General features: G+C 59.2%; 1 protein-coding gene across 1 annotated transcript in view; it reads left to right on the top strand.

The window, feature by feature from the left end:
• The first annotated feature begins 1,828 nt into the window (after positions 1–1,828).
• The window catches only part of EFNA2 (ephrin A2), a 49,721-nt gene continuing 33,171 nt past the window's right edge, over positions 1,829–18,378 (top strand). The window contains exon 1 of the mRNA XM_037384602.1: positions 1,829–2,417. Within this exon, the coding sequence (XP_037240499.1) occupies positions 2,296–2,417 (122 nt within the window). The 5' untranslated portion in view covers positions 1,829–2,295. The remainder of the gene's footprint in view (positions 2,418–18,378) is intronic.

Raw genomic sequence — 18,378 nt, 5'->3', positions numbered from 1 at the left:
GGGTCAGTCTGCCCGTGTCTGCTCACCCTTCTGCAGCGACATTGGTTCATGTATGGAGTTTTTGAAACTTGAGGGGGTCCGGGAGCGGATCCAGCCCATGAGCCCAGACCCTCCTGGGTGGCTCCGAGGTGTCCCTGCTAGCCCAGACCCTCTTGGGTGGCTCCGAGGTGTCCTTGCTAGCCCAGATCCTCCTGGGTGGCTCCGAGGTGTCCCTGCTAGTCCAGCCCCTCCTGGGTGGAGGACCAAAAACCCCACCAGTTTGTCCCACACGTCTGATTTCTGTGGCTGAGCTCCCGGCTGCCTGCGCCAGCCACGGCCCCGCACCGCGGGTGGTGGTGCCACAGCAGAGCGAGGTGCCGCCCAGTGGGGCAGGGGCTGTGGCATACGGTGGCCCCTGGCTGGTGACGCAGGGGACAAGGGCTGTGGCACATGATGGGCCCTGGCCAGTGACATGGGGGGCAAGGGCTGAGGCACATGTTGGCCCCCGGCTGGCATCACAGGTGACAAGGGCCGTGGCACAAGATGGCTGTTGGCCAGTGATGTGGGGGGCAACTGCTGTGGCACACAGTGGCCCCTGGCTGGCAACATGGGGGGCAAGGGCTATGGCACATGGCTGGCCCCTGGCTGGCGATGCAGGGGACAAGGGCCGTGGCACATGGTGGCCCCTGGCCAGTGACACAGGAGGCAAGGGCTGAGGCACACGGTGGCCCTTGGCCAGTGACACAGGGGGGCAAGGGCTGTGGCACACAGTGGCCCCTGGCCAGTGACATGGGGGGCAAGGGCTGAGGCACTTGGTGGCCCCTGGTTGGCGACGCAGGGGACAAAGGCTGAGGCACACAGTGGCCCTTGGCCAGTGAAACAGGGGGGCAAGGGCCGTGGCATGTGGTGGCCCCTGGCCAGTGACACGGGGGGCAAGGGCCGTGGCATGTGGTGGCCCCTGGCCAGTGATGCAGGGGACAAGGGCCGTGGCACATGGTGGCCCCTGGCTGGTGACACGGGGGGCTGGCGTGAGCTGGCGCTGTGCCGCGTCACGTCAGCGTGTTGCAGAGGTGGCCGGGCGGTGTGTTCATGCAAATTATTGTCTAATTGGAGGGGACACCGTGGGTGCGCAGGCTGGACGGGAGGGGGTCCCCAATCCTGCCGGCCTGGGCCCGGGATGGGGCGTCCGTCTGTCCGTCGGGACACAACCCGGTCCCCTCGGTTGTGCACCTCCCTGCCTAGTGCACCCCCCCCCAAATCACACACACACCTCCCCCCCGTGTGCACGCGGCGGGAGCCCCTCCCTTCCTCACGGTAAAGCACCCCCAAAGCTCCCCCCTCGTGCACTGCGCCTCACGGTGCAGAGCCCCCCCCGCAAAGGGACCCCAGCCCTGCCGGTGTGCCCCTCCCCCCGCAAAGGGACCCCAGCCCTGCCGGTGCACCCCCGCCTTGCAGAGCCACCCCGGTGCCGGTGTGACCCCCCCCATCCCTTGCAGAGCCACGCCGGTGCCGGTACGTCACCCCCCATCCATTGCAGAGCCACCCCGGTGCCGGTGTGCCCCCCCCCGCCCCCGGTGCCGGTGTGCGCCCCCCCCCCCCCCTTGCTGACGCCCCTTGCCGACCTCCCCCGGTGCCGGTTCCCCCCCCTCCCCCCCACCCCGCAGAGGAGGGACCGAGGCGGCGCGCGGGGCCCCGCCCTGAGACCGGGACGGGCGCGCGCGGCGGCCGCCGGTGGCAACAATGTGTCAGAGGCGGCGGCGGCGGCGGCGGCGGCGGCGGGGCGGGGCCGGGGGGCGGGGCCCCGGCGGGGGGGGGCGGGGCGGGGCGGGCGGCGCGGGCGGGGGGCGAGGGCGGCGGGCGCAGCATGGCGCGGCGGCACTGAGGGAGCAGCGGCCTCCCCGGCCCGGCCTTTGTCTCTCCGGTGTCCCCGGAGCGGAGGAGCCCGCGCGGGGGCCTGCGGCTGAGCCCGGTCCGCCCCGCAGGTGCGGGAGACGCGCACCGGGGTTCGCTACCGGGCGGCGGCGGCGGCGCCCGGAGGAACTTGGCCGAAGTTCGGCTGTGGGCGGGCGGGAGGTTCCCGGTGCCGGGGTGAGCCCGGTGCGCCGCGGGAGCCGCCCGGTCCCCGCCGCCCGGGCGCGGGATGCGGCTGCCCCGGCGCCGCCGCACCGCGGCCGCCCCCAACTTTCCCCGCTGACGGCGCCCGGGGCCGCGGGCGATGGTGAGGGCCGTCCGCCCGCCCGCCGCCGCCCGCCGCCGGCCCCAGCGCTCCGCCGCCCGCTGAAGCGGCCGGAGCCGCGCCCGCCGCTGCCCGGGACGATGGTGCGCTGGGAGGCGGCCGCGCTGCTCGCCGCGCTCGTCGGCGTCTGCGTCTGGACCGACGAGACCGGGAAAGTTATCTCGGATCGGTACGCCGTCTACTGGAACCGGAGCAACCCCAGGTGAGGCCGGGGGCGGCGGGGGACGGGCCCGGGGCGGCGGGGTCCGGGCTGCGGCGGCGGCCAAGTTTGAATCCTCGTTTCCCGACCCCTCCCTGCCCCCCGCGGGGCCGCGCCCGACCGGTGACCGGCGGCCGCTGCGGGGCGAGTGCGGCTCCGGCCCCCGGTTTGCTCGGGCAGCCGGGCTGGGCGGCCCCGGCGGCGGGGGGCGTGCGGCCGGGCCCGGCGGTGCCTCCGGCGCTCGCCCCCCAGAGTCCTCCCGAGGCTCCGGGGGCTGCGGCAGCATCGCCCCGTGGGGAGCGGTGCCGGGGGGCTGCGGCTCGGCCCCCCAACCCCCCCCCCCTTCTGCGCCCAACTTCGGAGAAGTTCCAGTTCCTCCTCCCTGTCATCCCCTGTCCCCCCCCCCCGTTCCCCCCCCCCCCAGCCCCCTATGTCCCGTCCCCCCCCCACCCCGATCCCTCTCCCTGGCTCGGCGAAGGTCCTGTGAAAAAAAAGCCCAAAATATGGTAAAAAATGCCTGGGCGGCCGCGGGAACGTCAAAAATAACCATTTTCTGTGGGGGGGCACTGTGGAAGGGGCTGGCGGCGGCGCGGGGGTCCGGGCTCAGCACCCGGGACCACCCGCCTGGGCTTCGTCTTGGGAGAGAAACCGCCTTTGGTTGCCCTGTCTTTGGATTTAGATTATTTCCCCCTCCCAAGCATTATTATTTCCCCCTCCTCAGCGAGAATTTAATTTCTGTCGTATTTCTTTGTTCATCATCTTGAGGAAGAACCAAAAACTGTTGGGAGAGTTTGAAGCCAGAAGGAATTCTGCTCCTGGCTCAGGTGCTGGGACCACCAGGACCCCCCCACCCCACCCCTTTCATCCCCTCGGATACAACTCACGCACGGACCTGTTTGCGGGGGACTCCTGTAAAAGAGAAAAAAAGAAAAAAATTGGAAAAAACCTTACCACCAAACTCGCATTTTTTTTTTTTTTTTTTCCCCCCTGATAAACCGGAGTGATGGTGGCCCCGGCAGTGTCACCCGCCGAGCCATGCGGTGCATCATGGTGATGCGTGGGTCGCTTTGGTGGGTGCTCTGCGCCCGCTGCCCCCAGCTTTGGGCTGCTCTGTTTTTTGGGTTTTTTTTTTTTTTTTACCCATTTTGGGTAAAATGGAGGTTTTGTCTCCTGTGGGTCCCTGTGTGGCACGGGGCCGTGTGGGTGCACGGTGGGGCCTGGCCCTCGTCCCCTGGCTGGGGACCTGCGGCGGGGTGGGGGCCAGCGCTGCCCGCCTGGGGGGCTTGTCCCCTCTGGCAGGGGGCGAGCTGGGAGGGGACCCTTGGTGGCACCTTTTCTTCTCCTGGCAGCGTCCCGGTGACACCATCACAGTTTCATAAAGTTCCCGGCTGCGTTTCGGCGGGTGGCCGCAGACCCCCAAAGCTGGCGGGACGTGCACGGGGACGAGAACCCTTGTGAGCGTCGGTGTCTGTCCAGCCTCCTCCGCGTGTCCCCTCGGGGGGCTGCCTGGGTGCCTCGTGTGCCTGTGCACCTCGTGTCGCCCCGAAATTGGGGCGAGTCTGTCCCTTTGTGCGTGGCGGTGCCTTCGCCGTGGGCCGCCTGCGGTGCATATGGATTTTATTATCTCCTTCACATTTTTGTGGGGGATTGTAAGAGGCAGGGAATTACTATTTTTTTTTTATTTTTTTTTCCCATTGCAAAGTTTTTGGTTACAGTTCCTGGTCCTCCCCAGCTCCCACACTTTGGGCTCTTTTCTTTTGTTCTCCCAAATGCCAAACATCTGCGAGGACACCCCACCCCCCCCACCCCCCCCTGCCCAGTTAAACTGGCATCCCGGCCACTGGAGATGAGGACGGCATTGCTGAGCGGTCAGGGCCGTGGCTGGGATGTAGCACCCAAGTGTTCCTACGGTGATGCTGATGGTCAAAAGTAGCCCCTGGCCCTTGGGTGATGGGCGTCCTGGCAGCCGGCGTGGGACCTGGCATCGGGGATGGCTTCGGCACAGCATCCCCATCACCCCCTTGTACGTGCTGGGATGGGCGCCATGGAGCAGGCAGTGGGGAATTTATCCTCAAAAATAGGTGGTGGTTCATTATTCCACATTTTTTTTTTGTTTTGTTTTGTTTTCTAATAGTGACATTGCCCAGGAAAATATTTTCGAGGAGAAAAATAAAATAGAGCAAAGGAAGTGTGAAGGGATGGGAGGGAAGAGCAGACAATGGCTGGTGGGCTTTAGCAGGCACGTCCGCACCGCCTGGCTCCGGGATGTGACCCAAATTTCCCCAATGTGGGAGCACCCCGTGTCGCAGTCAGCCAAGGTGCTCCCTGTGGGTGCCTTCAGGTCTCAGAATTCATGGCAATTTATTAGGTGGTACAAATACTGAAACTGCCATTGAGTTTTCTGCTTATTTCCTTTTTGAACCCAGCGGTGTTTTTATTTTGTCTGTCTCCGGAGTTACTAGAAGACTAGCTCATCCTTAAGAACGAGGGACCATGTATACATGTTTTTTCTGATCCCTTGTTTTCCTTCTTTTTTCCCCCCTACCATCTCATTTAATAAGGGGGAAATAAAAAAGAATAAAAAAAAAAAAAAAAAAGAGGGGAGAAAAAAAAAAAAGGTTAAAATGCCTGGTGCTTGTTTGAATCCACAGACCTGATCTGGCGATAAATATTTTTCTTCAGGTTTATATTGCAATCTATATTTTATAAAAGACAGCAATAAATCCTCATGGTCAATATGATTTGCCCAGATTAGAATAATTCCATATATCATAATTGGGTCTAAATTAAAAATAAGTGGTTCCTCGGGATGCTGCAATTTGCCTGTTCTGTGGAGATATTTAGCCACTCGCTGTGGATTTACAGGTTTATTAATTTATTTATTAAAAAAGTGCTTTTGTAAGCATGCATTTGGAAAAGGTCGCGTGGGGTTTTGCTGGATGTAACTCCAGGGTTATCCTGGAAATAGCCAAAGGAGGAAGGACGTAGCTTTATAGAAACTCGCGCTGTTTCAATACCTGCATATAACTGTGGATTTTTGCTCTGTGGCACGTACAGACGAGCTGTCGCTGGTTGATCTCCCGGGGTGCGGGATGCGCTGGCCGTGCCCCAGCCATGGGTGCAGGTGCGGTGCGGCTGGTACCGCAGGGTGCTGGGTCCGGCACGGTGGGCAGGGGTTCGGCCGGGGCAGGGCTCTGCCCTCCGTGGGGTCTTGGGCAGCTGCGTGGTCACTCTGTGTTTCCCAGCCGGTGTGGGTACCGCTTACCCGCGGGGTTCTGGGGTGGATTTGCAGCCGTGGGACTGGGCGAGTGGTGCAGCGGGTAGAGTCTGGCATCCCGGGGAAGCATCCGCCGGTGGGACGGTGTCGCCCAGGCACCTCGGTGGCTCCGGCTTTGGCCCCCTGTACCGCAGGAGGGTTTAGGATGGATGTCTTGGGTGTGCTACGGGGTGTCGTGTGGCGAGAAATCGGGTGTCTGGGAAACCTCCGTGCTCTGGAGAAAAAAAAAATAATATTTGTGGGAAGGAGTGACCTGTCCTGGAAGGGTCCCTGATCCCGGGACCCCCAACCTGTGGCTGCGGGGCTGCGACTGGAAACCTCTGGAAAGCCAAGGAAGGATGGAGGATTTCAGATTTGCTCTACCTACAGTTGTCTAATGGGCAGGTTATAGTAATTCCAGAATGACAGTGTTCCTGCAGCTGAACGCAGTTCCCATCTACGCTGCCGTGTGTTTCTGTATCTACAGAGGGGGAAATGTACAAAGTATTAGGTATTTTCCTCTCTCTGTTTACAGTACAGATACAAATGCTGTAAATGGTCTAGGTTTTACTTGTGGCCTATATTTAACTGTGAGGTCATTTCTCTGCCTCGGAAGGCTTATTTTCTGATTCTTTCTTTTTTTTTTTACTTTTTTTTTTGTTTTGTTTTGTGAGCACAGCTGGGATTTCTGTTCTGCTCCTCTGCACTCCCCAATCCTGGGATCGGGAAGCCGTAGAAATGGTTTTCTAGCAGGGGGATTTACCACGGTTGGCGGGAGCCCAGGTGATGTTCAGGGACAGTGGTGATGGTGGAGTAGGACTTTTGGGGGGCCCTTTGTGCACGGGCGAGGGGTCCGTGCTGCGGGGATGGTGGAGTTGGGGTGAAGGGGGCACGTCTTTGGGCAGGGGGAGGGTTTGGATGGTGCTCCCCGGCCTCTCGGCTTTTGTGCCCCTCTTCTCCGATGCTGCCGCAGCCCCGGTGCCCGCCAGTGCTTTGTCTGGGAGCTCGGTGTGCGGCGGCTGGGGCGAGGGGACCCGCAGTGCTGGGGCCATGTCCCAGTGACTGGCCAAGCCTGGGCAAACTGGCCTGCGGGTCATGAGGAGCTGTGGCCAGGGTGATGGCAGCCCGTGTGTGCCGGCTCTCCTTTGAGGGAGCGAAGATGGCACGAGTTTGTTTTTTTGGGTTTTGTGTATGTTGGGTGGTTTGTTTTTTTTCTTTTCCAGGGGAATTTGGTGCTGGAGAGGGGTGGCTGAGCGGGAGGGCTCGGCCTGGGGGCAGACGTGCCCACCCCCGCCTGCGTGCTGGGGCAGGTTTGGTGCCAACCCTGCCATGGGGCTTCTCTGCAGAAACCTCCGTGTCCCAGTTCTGCCCGGACTGGGACCTTTGGGCTCAGCTCCCAGCCCTGCGTAATCCCCCTCCCCACTCCCAGCTGGAGCGCACCAGGGGCTGCACCAGCCTCTGCAAGAAACACATCCCGTTCCCCCTGGGAGTGATTTTAATCTGAATTTGAACTCCGGGGTGGTTCCCATACCGGCAGCAGGTCGAGTCCCCACACGGGGCTCGGGGTGCCGGCAGCAGTGCCGGGGTGGTTGAGTGTGCCGGTGCTTGGCCACGTCCCGCATCTGCGCAATTCCTGCTCTTCTAGTTTTCATCTGTTCTGTTTTCCCTTTGTGCCGAGATCATTTGCAGCCCTTCCCACCCCTCTTTTCCAGCCCGTTAAGCCGTGTTAGCTATTCTTCACCAGCCCAGGTCTGCGGCGACCGCGGTTAATGGAGAGCACATACACACAGGTCCAGCATCTCTGACAAGATTTTCTCTCTCTCTCTGTCCCTCTTTCTCTGCCTGTCCCTTTCTAGGGACCGCAATTACATTCCCTGCTGGTCACACATTTGGTATCCAAATGCTGGCCATGCGCCGCATCCTAATGCGAGGACGGGCTGGGGGTGTGTGGTGCTGCCGGTGGGCCAGCCGCTCCCCAGCACCCCCAGTGTCCCTTGGCTTGTCCCTGTGGGATGTGCCACTCCCCAGCACCTCCAGTGTCCCTCTGCTTGTCCCAGTGGGGCTGGGGGGATGTGCTGCTCCCCAGCACCCACAGTGTCTCTCGGCTTGTCCTGGTGGGATGTGCTGCTCCCCAGCACCTCCAGTGTCCCTCTGCTTGTCCTGGTGGGACTGGGGGGATGTGCTGCTCCCCAGCACCCCCAGTGTCCCTCGGCTTGTCCCAGTGCGGGGATGCACAAAGATCATGTGGAGTGGGAACAGTGCAGGAGGCAAGGAAGAGAGGTGCCTTCAGTTACCACTGGAAAGCTTTAAAAGTACTTTCATATACATATATATACATGTGTGTGTGTGTATACGTACACACGCACCTATATACACTTGACACGCACAAATAATACAGATGCCCAAAGACACCTACGCCCACCCGGCGTTCCTCTGTGCGTGGCTGGAACTGTCCCCCTGTTATATACACGTGTAATATTTACCTGTGGGCTGACAGACATAAACAGGTTTTTGTTTGTTTTTTTTTTCCCGTGTCTCCAAACACTGATCTTGGCATCCAGGCCTCATCTTGTCTGTCTGTCTGGCTGCGTACGCACGGCTGTCCCACGTGCTGGTGGCGGTGGCTGTCCGTATCCGTACCTGCGTACGTCTGACAAGGTTCATCTGTCGGGTTGTCTGTAAAATTGCAGCAATTGTTCTTTAAATAGCTCCTTGTTCCTGATGGTGAAAATTTCGGTTCTTTTGTGTTAGATATTAATCATGATTTTAGAGGTTTCGTTTTGATCCTAGATGTTTTTCCCCAGTTGGGGCAGAGATCTTGCCCTGCTTCATTAGGTTTAATGGGATTTACAGAAGGCAAGCAGATCTGTGTGGTTACTTTCAGCCCCTAAGAGTTTAAATTATGCCCACCACGGCCCATCTGAGCCTGATGATGCTCCAGCCCCAAGTCCAGCCGTTTCCAGTGCTTTGAGCATCATCATGAAACCAAGACCATCCCTGGTTTGCCCCCATGGGGACTGACACCGCGGTCTGACCTGTTGTGACCTGAGCTGTGGTGGCCAAACGCTGGTGTGAGCAGGTGGCCACCGCTGATGCTTTTGTCTTTTCGGGAGGCGCCTCTGAAGCCAGGGACACCCCAAAAACGGGGCTTGTGTTTCAGTGGTGCGTAGGGGGTGTTTGTCTGGCTGCGAGCTCTTTGCCAGCAGCCCGGCCAGCCCTTCTCCCCTGGCCACCAGGGCTGGGGTCCCCATTACTGTCCCCACCGCGCTGCCGGGCTGGGTGGGAGTCGTGTCAGGGTGGCGGTGCCCATGGGGCCATCCCGGCTTGTCCATCCCATGCGATGCACCCAGACTGGTTTTCCCCCAGCAGGAAAGCTGGGAAGGGATGAGGCTATGCGAGCAGGGCAGCCAGGAGGGAGCCTGTCTGGCTAGCACCGTGCCAAGCCGTGCCACCAGCTGGGCACGATGCTGTGACCCTGCACGATCCCAGCTTGCTCCTGGGCGGTCAGGGTGTTGTTATTTATTTATTTCTCCTCCCTCCTCTTCCCCCCTTTGCTTGTTGATGCTGCTGTGGCTGGGCTGCTAAATAGCTTCCCATTGTTCGAGAGCTAATTACCTCTTAATGAGGCTCCTTACTCAAAAGCCAAGCGAGAGTGGAGGCTGTGGGGTGGGCTGCTTTTCAGGCTGGTGAAAGCAGGCTGCCTGGCAGGGCACTGGGTGACGGGAGGGCTGGGGTCACCGGACCCTCCCCAGGGCAGCGGTTGGGTTCAGCTCTGCCGCACCCGCGCCGTGAAACTGGGGGCTTCCTCGGCTGGCGGTGGCGGAGCTGCTAGCCGGGGGCTTCATCCCAAAGGATGGCTGGGGAATGGCTTTGCCAAAAGTCCCGCGTTGAGCCCCACACCTGGTAACTCCTGGGGAGAAATGAAAACCCCACGGGATTTGCCACGCTGGCTCCGGTGCTGGTGCTCGGCACGGAGCCTGGGAGCAGGTTCCCAGCTCCTCCAGTGCGACGCCTCTGCCAGCCCTGTCCATGGGACCTGTGTAACCTTTCGGGCACGTATTCTATTTTGGCAATAGATGCTGAAACCAGGGCTCCTCCAAGCTTACGCCTTGCCTGCGTCTGCCCTTGGTGGGATAAATCCTGCTTTGCTTTGACTGTCTCCTCCTGACCTGAGCCCATCCCTTGGTGAGAGGCTGGTGGGAGCCCTCACCGCTGACCAGCGCTTTGGCAGAAGGGAGCTGGGCAGCACCGTGGAGGGCCCTTGTCCAGCCCAGGGGTGAGGAGCAGAAGTTTGGTCTCCACTTGCCAGATCCTGGCACGTCATGTGTGTCCCTGGGGCTGGGGCGGCACCGTGGGCATGAGGCTGCATGCGGTTCCTCTGCGTGCTGGACGGCGATGCTGCAGATGTGGTGAAGGGGGGAAAAAAAAGGGATATTTCTCCAGAGGGATTGGGAAAGCACCCACCTCCACCCTGCCCAGCTCTGGTTGAAGCCAGGCTTTGTCCCCCCTGTGCTGGTGGTGGGGGTGGGTAGGAGGATCCCAGACTTCAGGGGGGGATGAGGCGGTCAAAGCAACAGCAGTGGGGAAAAATAAAAAACAAAGGATGGAAATTCACCCCCTAGAATAATAACGAAGAGCGGGAAGGACATCCCCTTCCCTTGTGCCCATGGGGCAGTGAGGGGTTTGGCCCCGCAGGGGCTTGCAGCCCCCAAAGAGGGGAGTGAGCCTGTGTGAGCCGATGGAAGTGCAAAGGCACGGGAGATGCTGGACTTTGGGCATGGTGGGAGCTTTGGGGTGGTCCCCACTGTCCTGGCCAGCCCTCCCGGGGTGGCTTTGTGGGGTGGCAGGGCACACCGCATACCAGCGGGGCTTGCCTACGTAGTGCCTCAGTGGCGATCAGCCTGGGGCAGGACTAGGCTGGGCAGCTGGTGCTGGAATGTGGGGGTCCTGGGGCAGAGGGAGGGGGTTTGGGGTGAGGCTGGGGCTCCTGAGCTCCCACGCTGTCCAGAAATGCCCCTGGCTGCCCAGCTCACCTGCGACTCACCCAGCCGGCGAGGCTCGTGGTGGTGGTGGTAGCCCGTGATGCTCAGCCACATCGATCCCCGGCAGTGATTTAAATGCCACAAAGCGTGGCTGTCGAGGCTATCGACATCTCACGGCCTCTGGTGAAGCCAGTCAGCTCTGGGACCGGTGAGACCTGCACTCCCATTTCCAAGCTCTGCTTGGATCCATTTGATGTTTTCCTCCAGGTCATTAAAGGAGGGAGAGGGATGCAGGCAGGAATGGGGATAAAGACTTTTTTTTTTTTTTTCCCCCCTCCCTCTTTTTAATTTTTCTCCTCTTCCTGCATTTGCTTTCCAAGACCTGTGCTGTGGGAGCAGAGGAGCGGTGAGCGATGCCACTGCTGGGTGCGGGTCAGCCACGGTGCTGAGCTGCATCCCAGTGGGGCTGTGCCAGAGGGGCAGCCATGGTGGGCTGCCGTGTGATGCAGCTGTGGGCTTGCTCAGCACGTGAGCTTTCCCTGACCTGCCTTTTTTCCTGCTTTTCTTGGCATTTCCCCCCTCCCCTGCCCCCTCCCTGGCCTTACTTCTTGCATTTGCAGGGGGTTCCATTGCTTCCCCTGTGCGCCCGGGTGCCCGGTGCAGAATTGGTCCCACCAACCCACCAGCCTGGCGCTGGACCCAGTGCCGCTGGTCCCCTGAGATGTAGCGGTGAGTTTGCAGGCATCCGCACAGGCACCGCCGATATTCCCACCGTGCACTGCGGAAGCATTACCAGGATCCGCGGAGTTTAAACCCATCCTTCAATACTTTTTTTTTTCTTTTAATTTGAATACAGGAACGTGCTTTTATTTAAGCTACTTCCCCGCGCAGCCCTGAAATCCCCACCAAGAATTAAACTTTGTATTTCAGATCTTTTGTACAAAATGTTAATCTCCCCTGGCTCCGTTCCCCAGGGCTGCCGGCTTTGGCAAAACGGCAAATAAATTACGAAGGGGGTTTGTAAGGACTAGAAATGGGGAAGACCTGTTAGATGCCCCCCCCAGTTCCTCCACCCGATACCTCGGAGTTGTCTCCTCCATCTATTTGATTAGTGTGGCGTTCAGCCTAATTTCAGTGGAAACATTTGCTGTTTCCCCTGGTGTGCCTGCAACCAAGTTTTGTAGGATTTTTTTTTTTTTTTTTCTGCAGAAGAGGAGAAATTATTTGTATTGGTTTATTTTTTTTTTCTGTAACATTACACGGAGAGCAAAACTCTCCCATGTGCTAGGAAACAGATAAAGTGTTTAGACAGCAAATACAAATATTTCTGAGCACTCAGCCCGGCTACAGATTTTTCTGCGTGTCCTCCAGCAGGATTTCTCACTGTGTCTTCTAGTGGGTTTTTATTTAGACTGGCTTGATTTTTTTTTTTATTTATTTTATTTTTAAAAAGCCCTATTTATGTTTGCAGTAAAATAAAATCAGCCAAGCCTGACCCTGTAGAGAACTTGAAAAATCCCAATTCTTCCTTTTTCCAATCCTGTTTCCACTGAGAAAAAAAGCCCCTGGACCTTGCGCCCTGCACAAAATCCAACCGCGACGGGATTATTTCAGCGGCTGAGCTTGCTGCAGCTGCAGGTGCTGGGACGGTGGCAGTGGCACTGTCAGCCCCCCCCTGAGCTGGGATGCAGGGGTGCGCAGGGACGGTGGTGGTGGCACTGTTGGTCCCCCCCAAGCTGGGATGCAGGGATGCGCTTGTGGAGGTGGGCAGGGGGCTGGGGGGGCAGAGGGTGGTGGCTGGGTTCTTTGTGCTGCAGGTACCGACCGTGCATGGTGCATCCAAAAAGGGTTTTGTTGCTTTTTTTTTTGTTTTTTGTTTTTTTTTTTTTTAATTATAAATTAGCTAATGCTGCTCTCTGGCAGTGTCCCGGCCTCCCCGTGCCCGGCAGATGTCCCAGTCCCTCTGGCAGCCCCACGGGTGTCATTGCCACCCCGTGCCGGGTGCCGAGGCGGTCAGGAACAGCCCAAGCGGCTGCCAGGGGCCGTCAGGAGCTGGGGAAGCTCTTTCCCAGCCAGTTCGATAATCCCAATTATTATCTGGTTTCTCGATCAGGGTTGCTTATTAAACTTGGCACGGCTGGCTTTGCCGTTCCGGCCGCCTGCCTCAGCAGAGGGATTTATCTCCTGCCGACTCAGGAAGGAAATTGAGTGGAAAAACGTGGGGCAGAGCCCCCCCGGGGCGGGCGAGGCACCGGGGGTACCCAGCACCCGAAGTGCCAGTGGATGCTGGTCCAGCCCCAAGCAGCTGTAGGATGCGGGAGCGATGCTGTGGCGTGGCCACCCCATCCCTGTGCACCAGTGGAGGGTCCAGTTGGTGTCTGCATCCCCCCCAGTCCGTACCTGGAGGGCTGTGTGGGGCCGTGGTGGCTGCAGCCAGGGTTTTCACACAATGGAACAACCCTCAGCTCTGGGATGGGAGCTTTTATTTCCGTGTTGCTTTGAAATGTTAGGTGCTTTAAAAGAATACATAAACGTTTGCTAAATAGTTGTTATTTTCCCCTTGCCCTGGAATGAAAGGGAACAGTTATCAGCCTCCTCTCCCCCTTCGCACCAGGAATATCAGCTTTTTTTATATTCAGGCCTTCCAGCTTGAATTCCCCAGCTTCCCGTCACACAAACGTTCTTCAATGCTTTGCTAACCGATGCTTCCTCTTGCATTTCTTCTGCAAATTTTGTTTTATTTTTACCAAGACAATTTGCCGGACCCGGTGCCACAGCCGCCTGTGCCAGAGTCGGTGTGCCAGCCTTTTCACAGACCTCGGATCAGTTCTTGGCGTGGCCGCGGTGCTGGCGAGCGGGGCTGGAGGTGGGAGAGATGCTGCTGGTGAAGATGCTCTCCCAAAGGTTTGCACTCCTGGTGGTTTGGTGCTTGGGTGTTCAATGGCATTTCCCTGTGCTCTGCTGAAAAACTGGGAGCCGGGTGGTTGAGTGGTCCCGGACCCCGCCGGGTGTTAGAGCCTCTCGGAGGGGCTGTGGTCAGCCCCTCGCTGCCCTCCGTAAAAACAGGACCTGCTGCCTTTTGGGCTGGCACCTCCTGTGGATCAGCCCGGATTTATTTGTTCCTCCAGAACGCCTGGGGCTGGTGGAAGGGGAAGGGGCTGTGTTTGGGGTGCTGGTAGGGGGAATTGCCCCAAGGGGCTTTTTTGCTGGGGGCAGAAGCATCCTAGGGTCCCTGGAGTGGCTGTGTTCCCTGTGTGGTACAGGGAGAGGGGAATTGCCTCCTCTCCCCACAGCCTCGTTCTTCTGTTTTTGTCCCAGCTCCTCTTTCTTGTGCCCTTCCACCATTTTCCATATTTTTTAAAAAACTGCACAAAACCTGTGACTGTATTTCCATCTCCCTGTGCTGTCTGTTTGCCAGGGCAGTGGGCGAGCTCCCTGCTTGCGGGGTCCCCGTTTTGGGGTGGGGGCTGTCCCCCATCCCCTCCCCGCGTGAGTGCTGTGGTGTTTGGGAGTGCGGTAGGCTCCGAAGTCCTTTATTCCAGGAAATTATTGTTATCCCAAACCCTACAAGGTTCTTATCTCCAGGGCAGCCTCATGCTTCAGGGCATGGTGTCTCTCTTGGAAATCATCCAGACTCTCTCCCTGGGTTTCCCAAGGTCATGCAGGGTGGTCAGGAGGACCCTCTGCCCCCCCCCAGCTCCGGCAGCCCTGCGGGATGTGGGATGGAGCCGTGGTCCTGCCAGGTTGTGCCGTGCCACATCCCTGGGGCTGGGGGGGTGGGGGGGGTGGGGAAGGGGCTATCCTGCTGCCACCGGCACCACTTTGTGGTTTTACAACTGGGTGTCGGATACGGCACCAGCATGCGGCAAGTCTGGCACCAGCTCCGGCTGCAAATGCTGGTCAAAATGGTGCTGCGGGTTTGGTTTCCAACAGAGAATCCCAACTGCTGTGCAGAATAGAAATGGCTTTTGGCTCCGGTCCTCATCCAGCGTCGTCTCCGTTGGGTTGCCTTGGGTTTGCAGGTCTCGGTTTGGCTGGAGCCGGCTGGGCGTGCGGGGTGCTGAGTCCCGTGGAACACCGGGGTCCCCCTGCGCCGCGGCTGCTGCGCCATTCCCACACTGCCGGGCCCTGCGAGGTGGAATTAGAGGCTAAAACGAGGGGTGGGAACAGGGATCGCCCTTTGCTGTGGGACATGTGCTCCGGAGGTGGCATCCAGCTCACCCGGTGCTGGTGTGCCTGACATTCATCGCCATCAATTCTCTTTGCCTTGGACCAGCTCCCGTCTTCCCCTGCCCACGGTTCCCGGCTTTTGTTGCCTGTTATCCCTGTCCGAGCTATTTCTTGGGATCAGTGGCTCTCGGGTCCAGCCACCCAACCGCCGGCTCTCCAGCTGGATCGGGCTCATCCCTGCTGCCATCCACAATCGTTCGTTTTCTGCCCTGGCTCCATCCTGGAGCGCTCTGGTGTTGCGATGTGATGTGCTGGTGGGGCTGGGCGATGCTGGGAGGGTGTCGGGGGCCTGGTGTGCGCGTACAGCAGCAGGAGTCTGGACTCCAGAAAACGTTTTAGAGCTGATTAATAATAATAAATCATAATGTTGTCTTTTACAATAGAAAGCTTTTGGATAAGGTGGAGGGATACTCTCATCGTTAAGACAGCAAGCAGGGTGTGAGTTCTGGATTCGGTTTCCAGCTCGTTACACGGAGACAAATGGCTTCCCCCCTCCCAGCCTCAGTTTCTCCGCCGTTAAGGTGAGGATCGCTGCCAGAGGCTAAATTAAGCAATTAATATTTGTAGAGTGCATGGAGAGATTGAAAAGGACATAGCTCTCCCAGCGCCGTGCGGTGTTTCCTCCTGCTCCGTGGCCACACCTGGGAATTTCGGCTGGGAGCCAGAGCATCCCCCGGCAGCACCAGGAGCGTGGCAAGCGGTGCCGGTGGCGTCGTCTGCGAAGCCCCTTCGTCGTGTCCACCGAAGCGGGGGCACGAGGAGGGGGTGCCGCTCCTTCTGGGCTGGTTTGGAGCCACGGTGGCTCAGAGCCGCGGCTGGCGCCGGCGTGCATCGCACGGCTGAGCGCGTTTGACAGTGCCAGAGCCCAACTTCATTATGGCCCTTTGCCGGCGCGTCCCTCATCCCTCGCTGCTCCAAGAGTGGGCAAAAACCTGGTGTCACCGGTTCACCCCCGTGGTCCCATCCCCGGCAGGAGGGGAGCCCAGCTGGATGGGGTTTGGTTTTTTTGGGGTTTTTTTTGCTTAAACGTTGTAATATTTGCTTCACATTATAAATCACCCCGCCCAGGCTGCCTTGTAGAGGGAGGATTTATGGGCGCAGGTGTAGCTGCAGCAAGAGGAACGCTGTTCCTGGGGGCCAACCTGGTTTAATGTTTTTATAATGACGGTGTTGCAGCAGTGATCGCGTCGAGGGGAGAGGTCTTCCCCAGCTCTAAATCCTGCCCCAACGGTGCTGCTGGGGCTGTGGTGGGAGCGGGGATCGGTCCCTGGAGCGGGATGGACCCGGCTGGGATGGTGGGAGGTCTGGCACATGTCTGTGGTGCTGCTCAGGGTTTTCTCCATGCTGGAAGGGGTTGCAGGGCTGGCACAATGGCAGGTTGTACCCCCAGCCATCATCTTCTGGTGTAAATCAGGAGCCTGAAATGGGGGATAATCCAAAAAGGGGGTTTACAAAGCCTGGGGGTGGGTCCAGCAGCCTGGCTGAGCCCTTCCCGGTGTCATTCCCAAGTGATGGAGCTGTGTGAGGTGCCCTGGGCTAGCCTGGGCTTGGACCTGCTCTTGTGCCATGTACAGGGTCTGGTGGGGACAGATCCTGCTGCGGTGCTTAAGGAGTATCAGCACCCTTGGGGTGACTGGCCCCGCCAGCCTCTGAGGGGCAAAACGGGCATCTCGGTGTGTTTCATGGCACTTGGCTTTCGCACCTCAGCTCGGTTCGGCAGCTGGGAACGGGGGTCTCAGCCCTTTGGGATCCCATCATGCTGGGGTGACCGCACCCTTGGGCCCCAAGGACATTTGTAACTCTGTGTGGGGACACTCACAGAGCCGGGATTTGCAACTGGTGCAAACTGGGAGGCTTGGCCAAGTCCTTTGATGGCCGGTGTAAATCCCAGGGAGGTCTCATGTTCTCACCACAGCTGCATCGGTGTCGCGCTGGGGCTGTGGGAAGGCCATTAGCTGGCTGCTAACAAACAGGACGGGGTGAGGGGGGGTGGGGGGAGGTGTTGGGGGTGCGTGATCAGGACAGGGACACTTGGTCACGGAGGGGCTGGGGGGACCCTGTCAGGGCTCTCCCGGCAGCCAGGGCAGCTCCAGGGGGATTTTCCCTGCACCAGTGCTGCCCGCAGCAGCACAAACGAACCAAGTAATTGGCAACATGGAAATATTTTGTGCTCATTAAGCAGTGGGAAGCGGTGGGTGAGGAAGCGGTGTTCTCCAGGGCAGGCAGGGGCTGCTGGCGGTGTCCCCGGGGGCTGCCAGTGACCAGAACCCCGTCCCCCTCCAGCTGGAAAGTGGAGCCAGCAGTTACCGGCTGAGAGCCGGGGCAGGGACCATGGCACGGAAACACTCCGGGGTTGGGGGCTGGCGGTGGGAAGCCCCACTCCCTGGTGTGTGCTACGGCAACGGAGGAGCAGGATCCCAGCAGCATGTGGTTGAGAGCCCCGTTTTGTCAGGGGCAAGAGCAAAATTGGGGAGTGCCGGAGGTTCACGGCCACTGTACAGGAGGCTGGGGCTGTCACAGTGTGTTTTGTCCTGGCTACCGTCAATCCCACGGATTAAACCTTGGAACGGCGGATCTCAGCGGCTGCCTTCAAGCTCCCCGAACCCTCCGTTCCCAGGCGACTGGGGGGCTCGTTCCTGCGAAGGTCAGTGGCCCAGGGACAGCTGCTCCCTGGCGCCCCGGCATGGAGCCGTGGGCTGGCAGTGGCCCCCCAGCATCCTGCCACGCTCAGCCCCGAGATGCGCTCACGGTGCTCAGCACGGCCGAGGCTTCGCCTTCTGGTCCCCCCCACCCCAGTGTGGTGCGGGGAGTGCCCGGCAGTGCTGCAGGCGGGGGAAGCTTTATGGCTGTAGTTAAAGTGACTTTATGATATTGTATCTGAACAATTGCCGGCTATTATCTGGATCGATGCTGCGTGATTGAGACACCGGTTGATAACCCAGCCAGGGCCTCTAATCGCTTTTAAACCATGCAGGGTCGTTTGTGCTTTCGATAAAACCCTTCAGCATTTTCTGTTTTAACTCTCTGCCCCTGGCTCTGGTGAGTTTTCCCCCGGGGCTCTGCCTGCCGCGGTGGGTGCAGGCAGGCAGGGATGTGGCGAGTGGTACCCGGCTCATGCAATGTACCACGGCCCTGTCCCTCTGTCCGATGGGTGGGGACTGGGATGCTGGGGGAGGTGGGATGCACGCTGGCCATAGGGGGGCTTCAGGGTGCTGTGTGGTGCCCAGCACTGCTGGGTCCCATCCTGCTCAGGGACAAGAGGAGAGGCAGAGGGTGCGTGGGGAAGTTTTGGGGTCCCCTTCCCACCTTCGCCTGGCTCGCAGCGACCTTGGGTGAGTCACGTCACCTCTGTGTGTTTCATTTTCTGCAGCTGTAAAATGAGGACAATGATACCTTTCCCACCTTGCAGAGGGGTTGGGAGGCTTAATTAGTTAATGTTCGTAAAGTGCTTTGAGGATTAATTAATATTGTGACTCTAATTTTTTCCGATGGTAAA

This window comes from Falco rusticolus, chromosome 4 (assembly GCF_015220075.1).
Source record: "Falco rusticolus isolate bFalRus1 chromosome 4, bFalRus1.pri, whole genome shotgun sequence".
In the NCBI taxonomy this organism is placed as follows: domain Eukaryota; kingdom Metazoa; phylum Chordata; class Aves; order Falconiformes; family Falconidae; genus Falco; species Falco rusticolus.
This window is presented reverse-complemented; position numbering and strand designations above follow the sequence as displayed.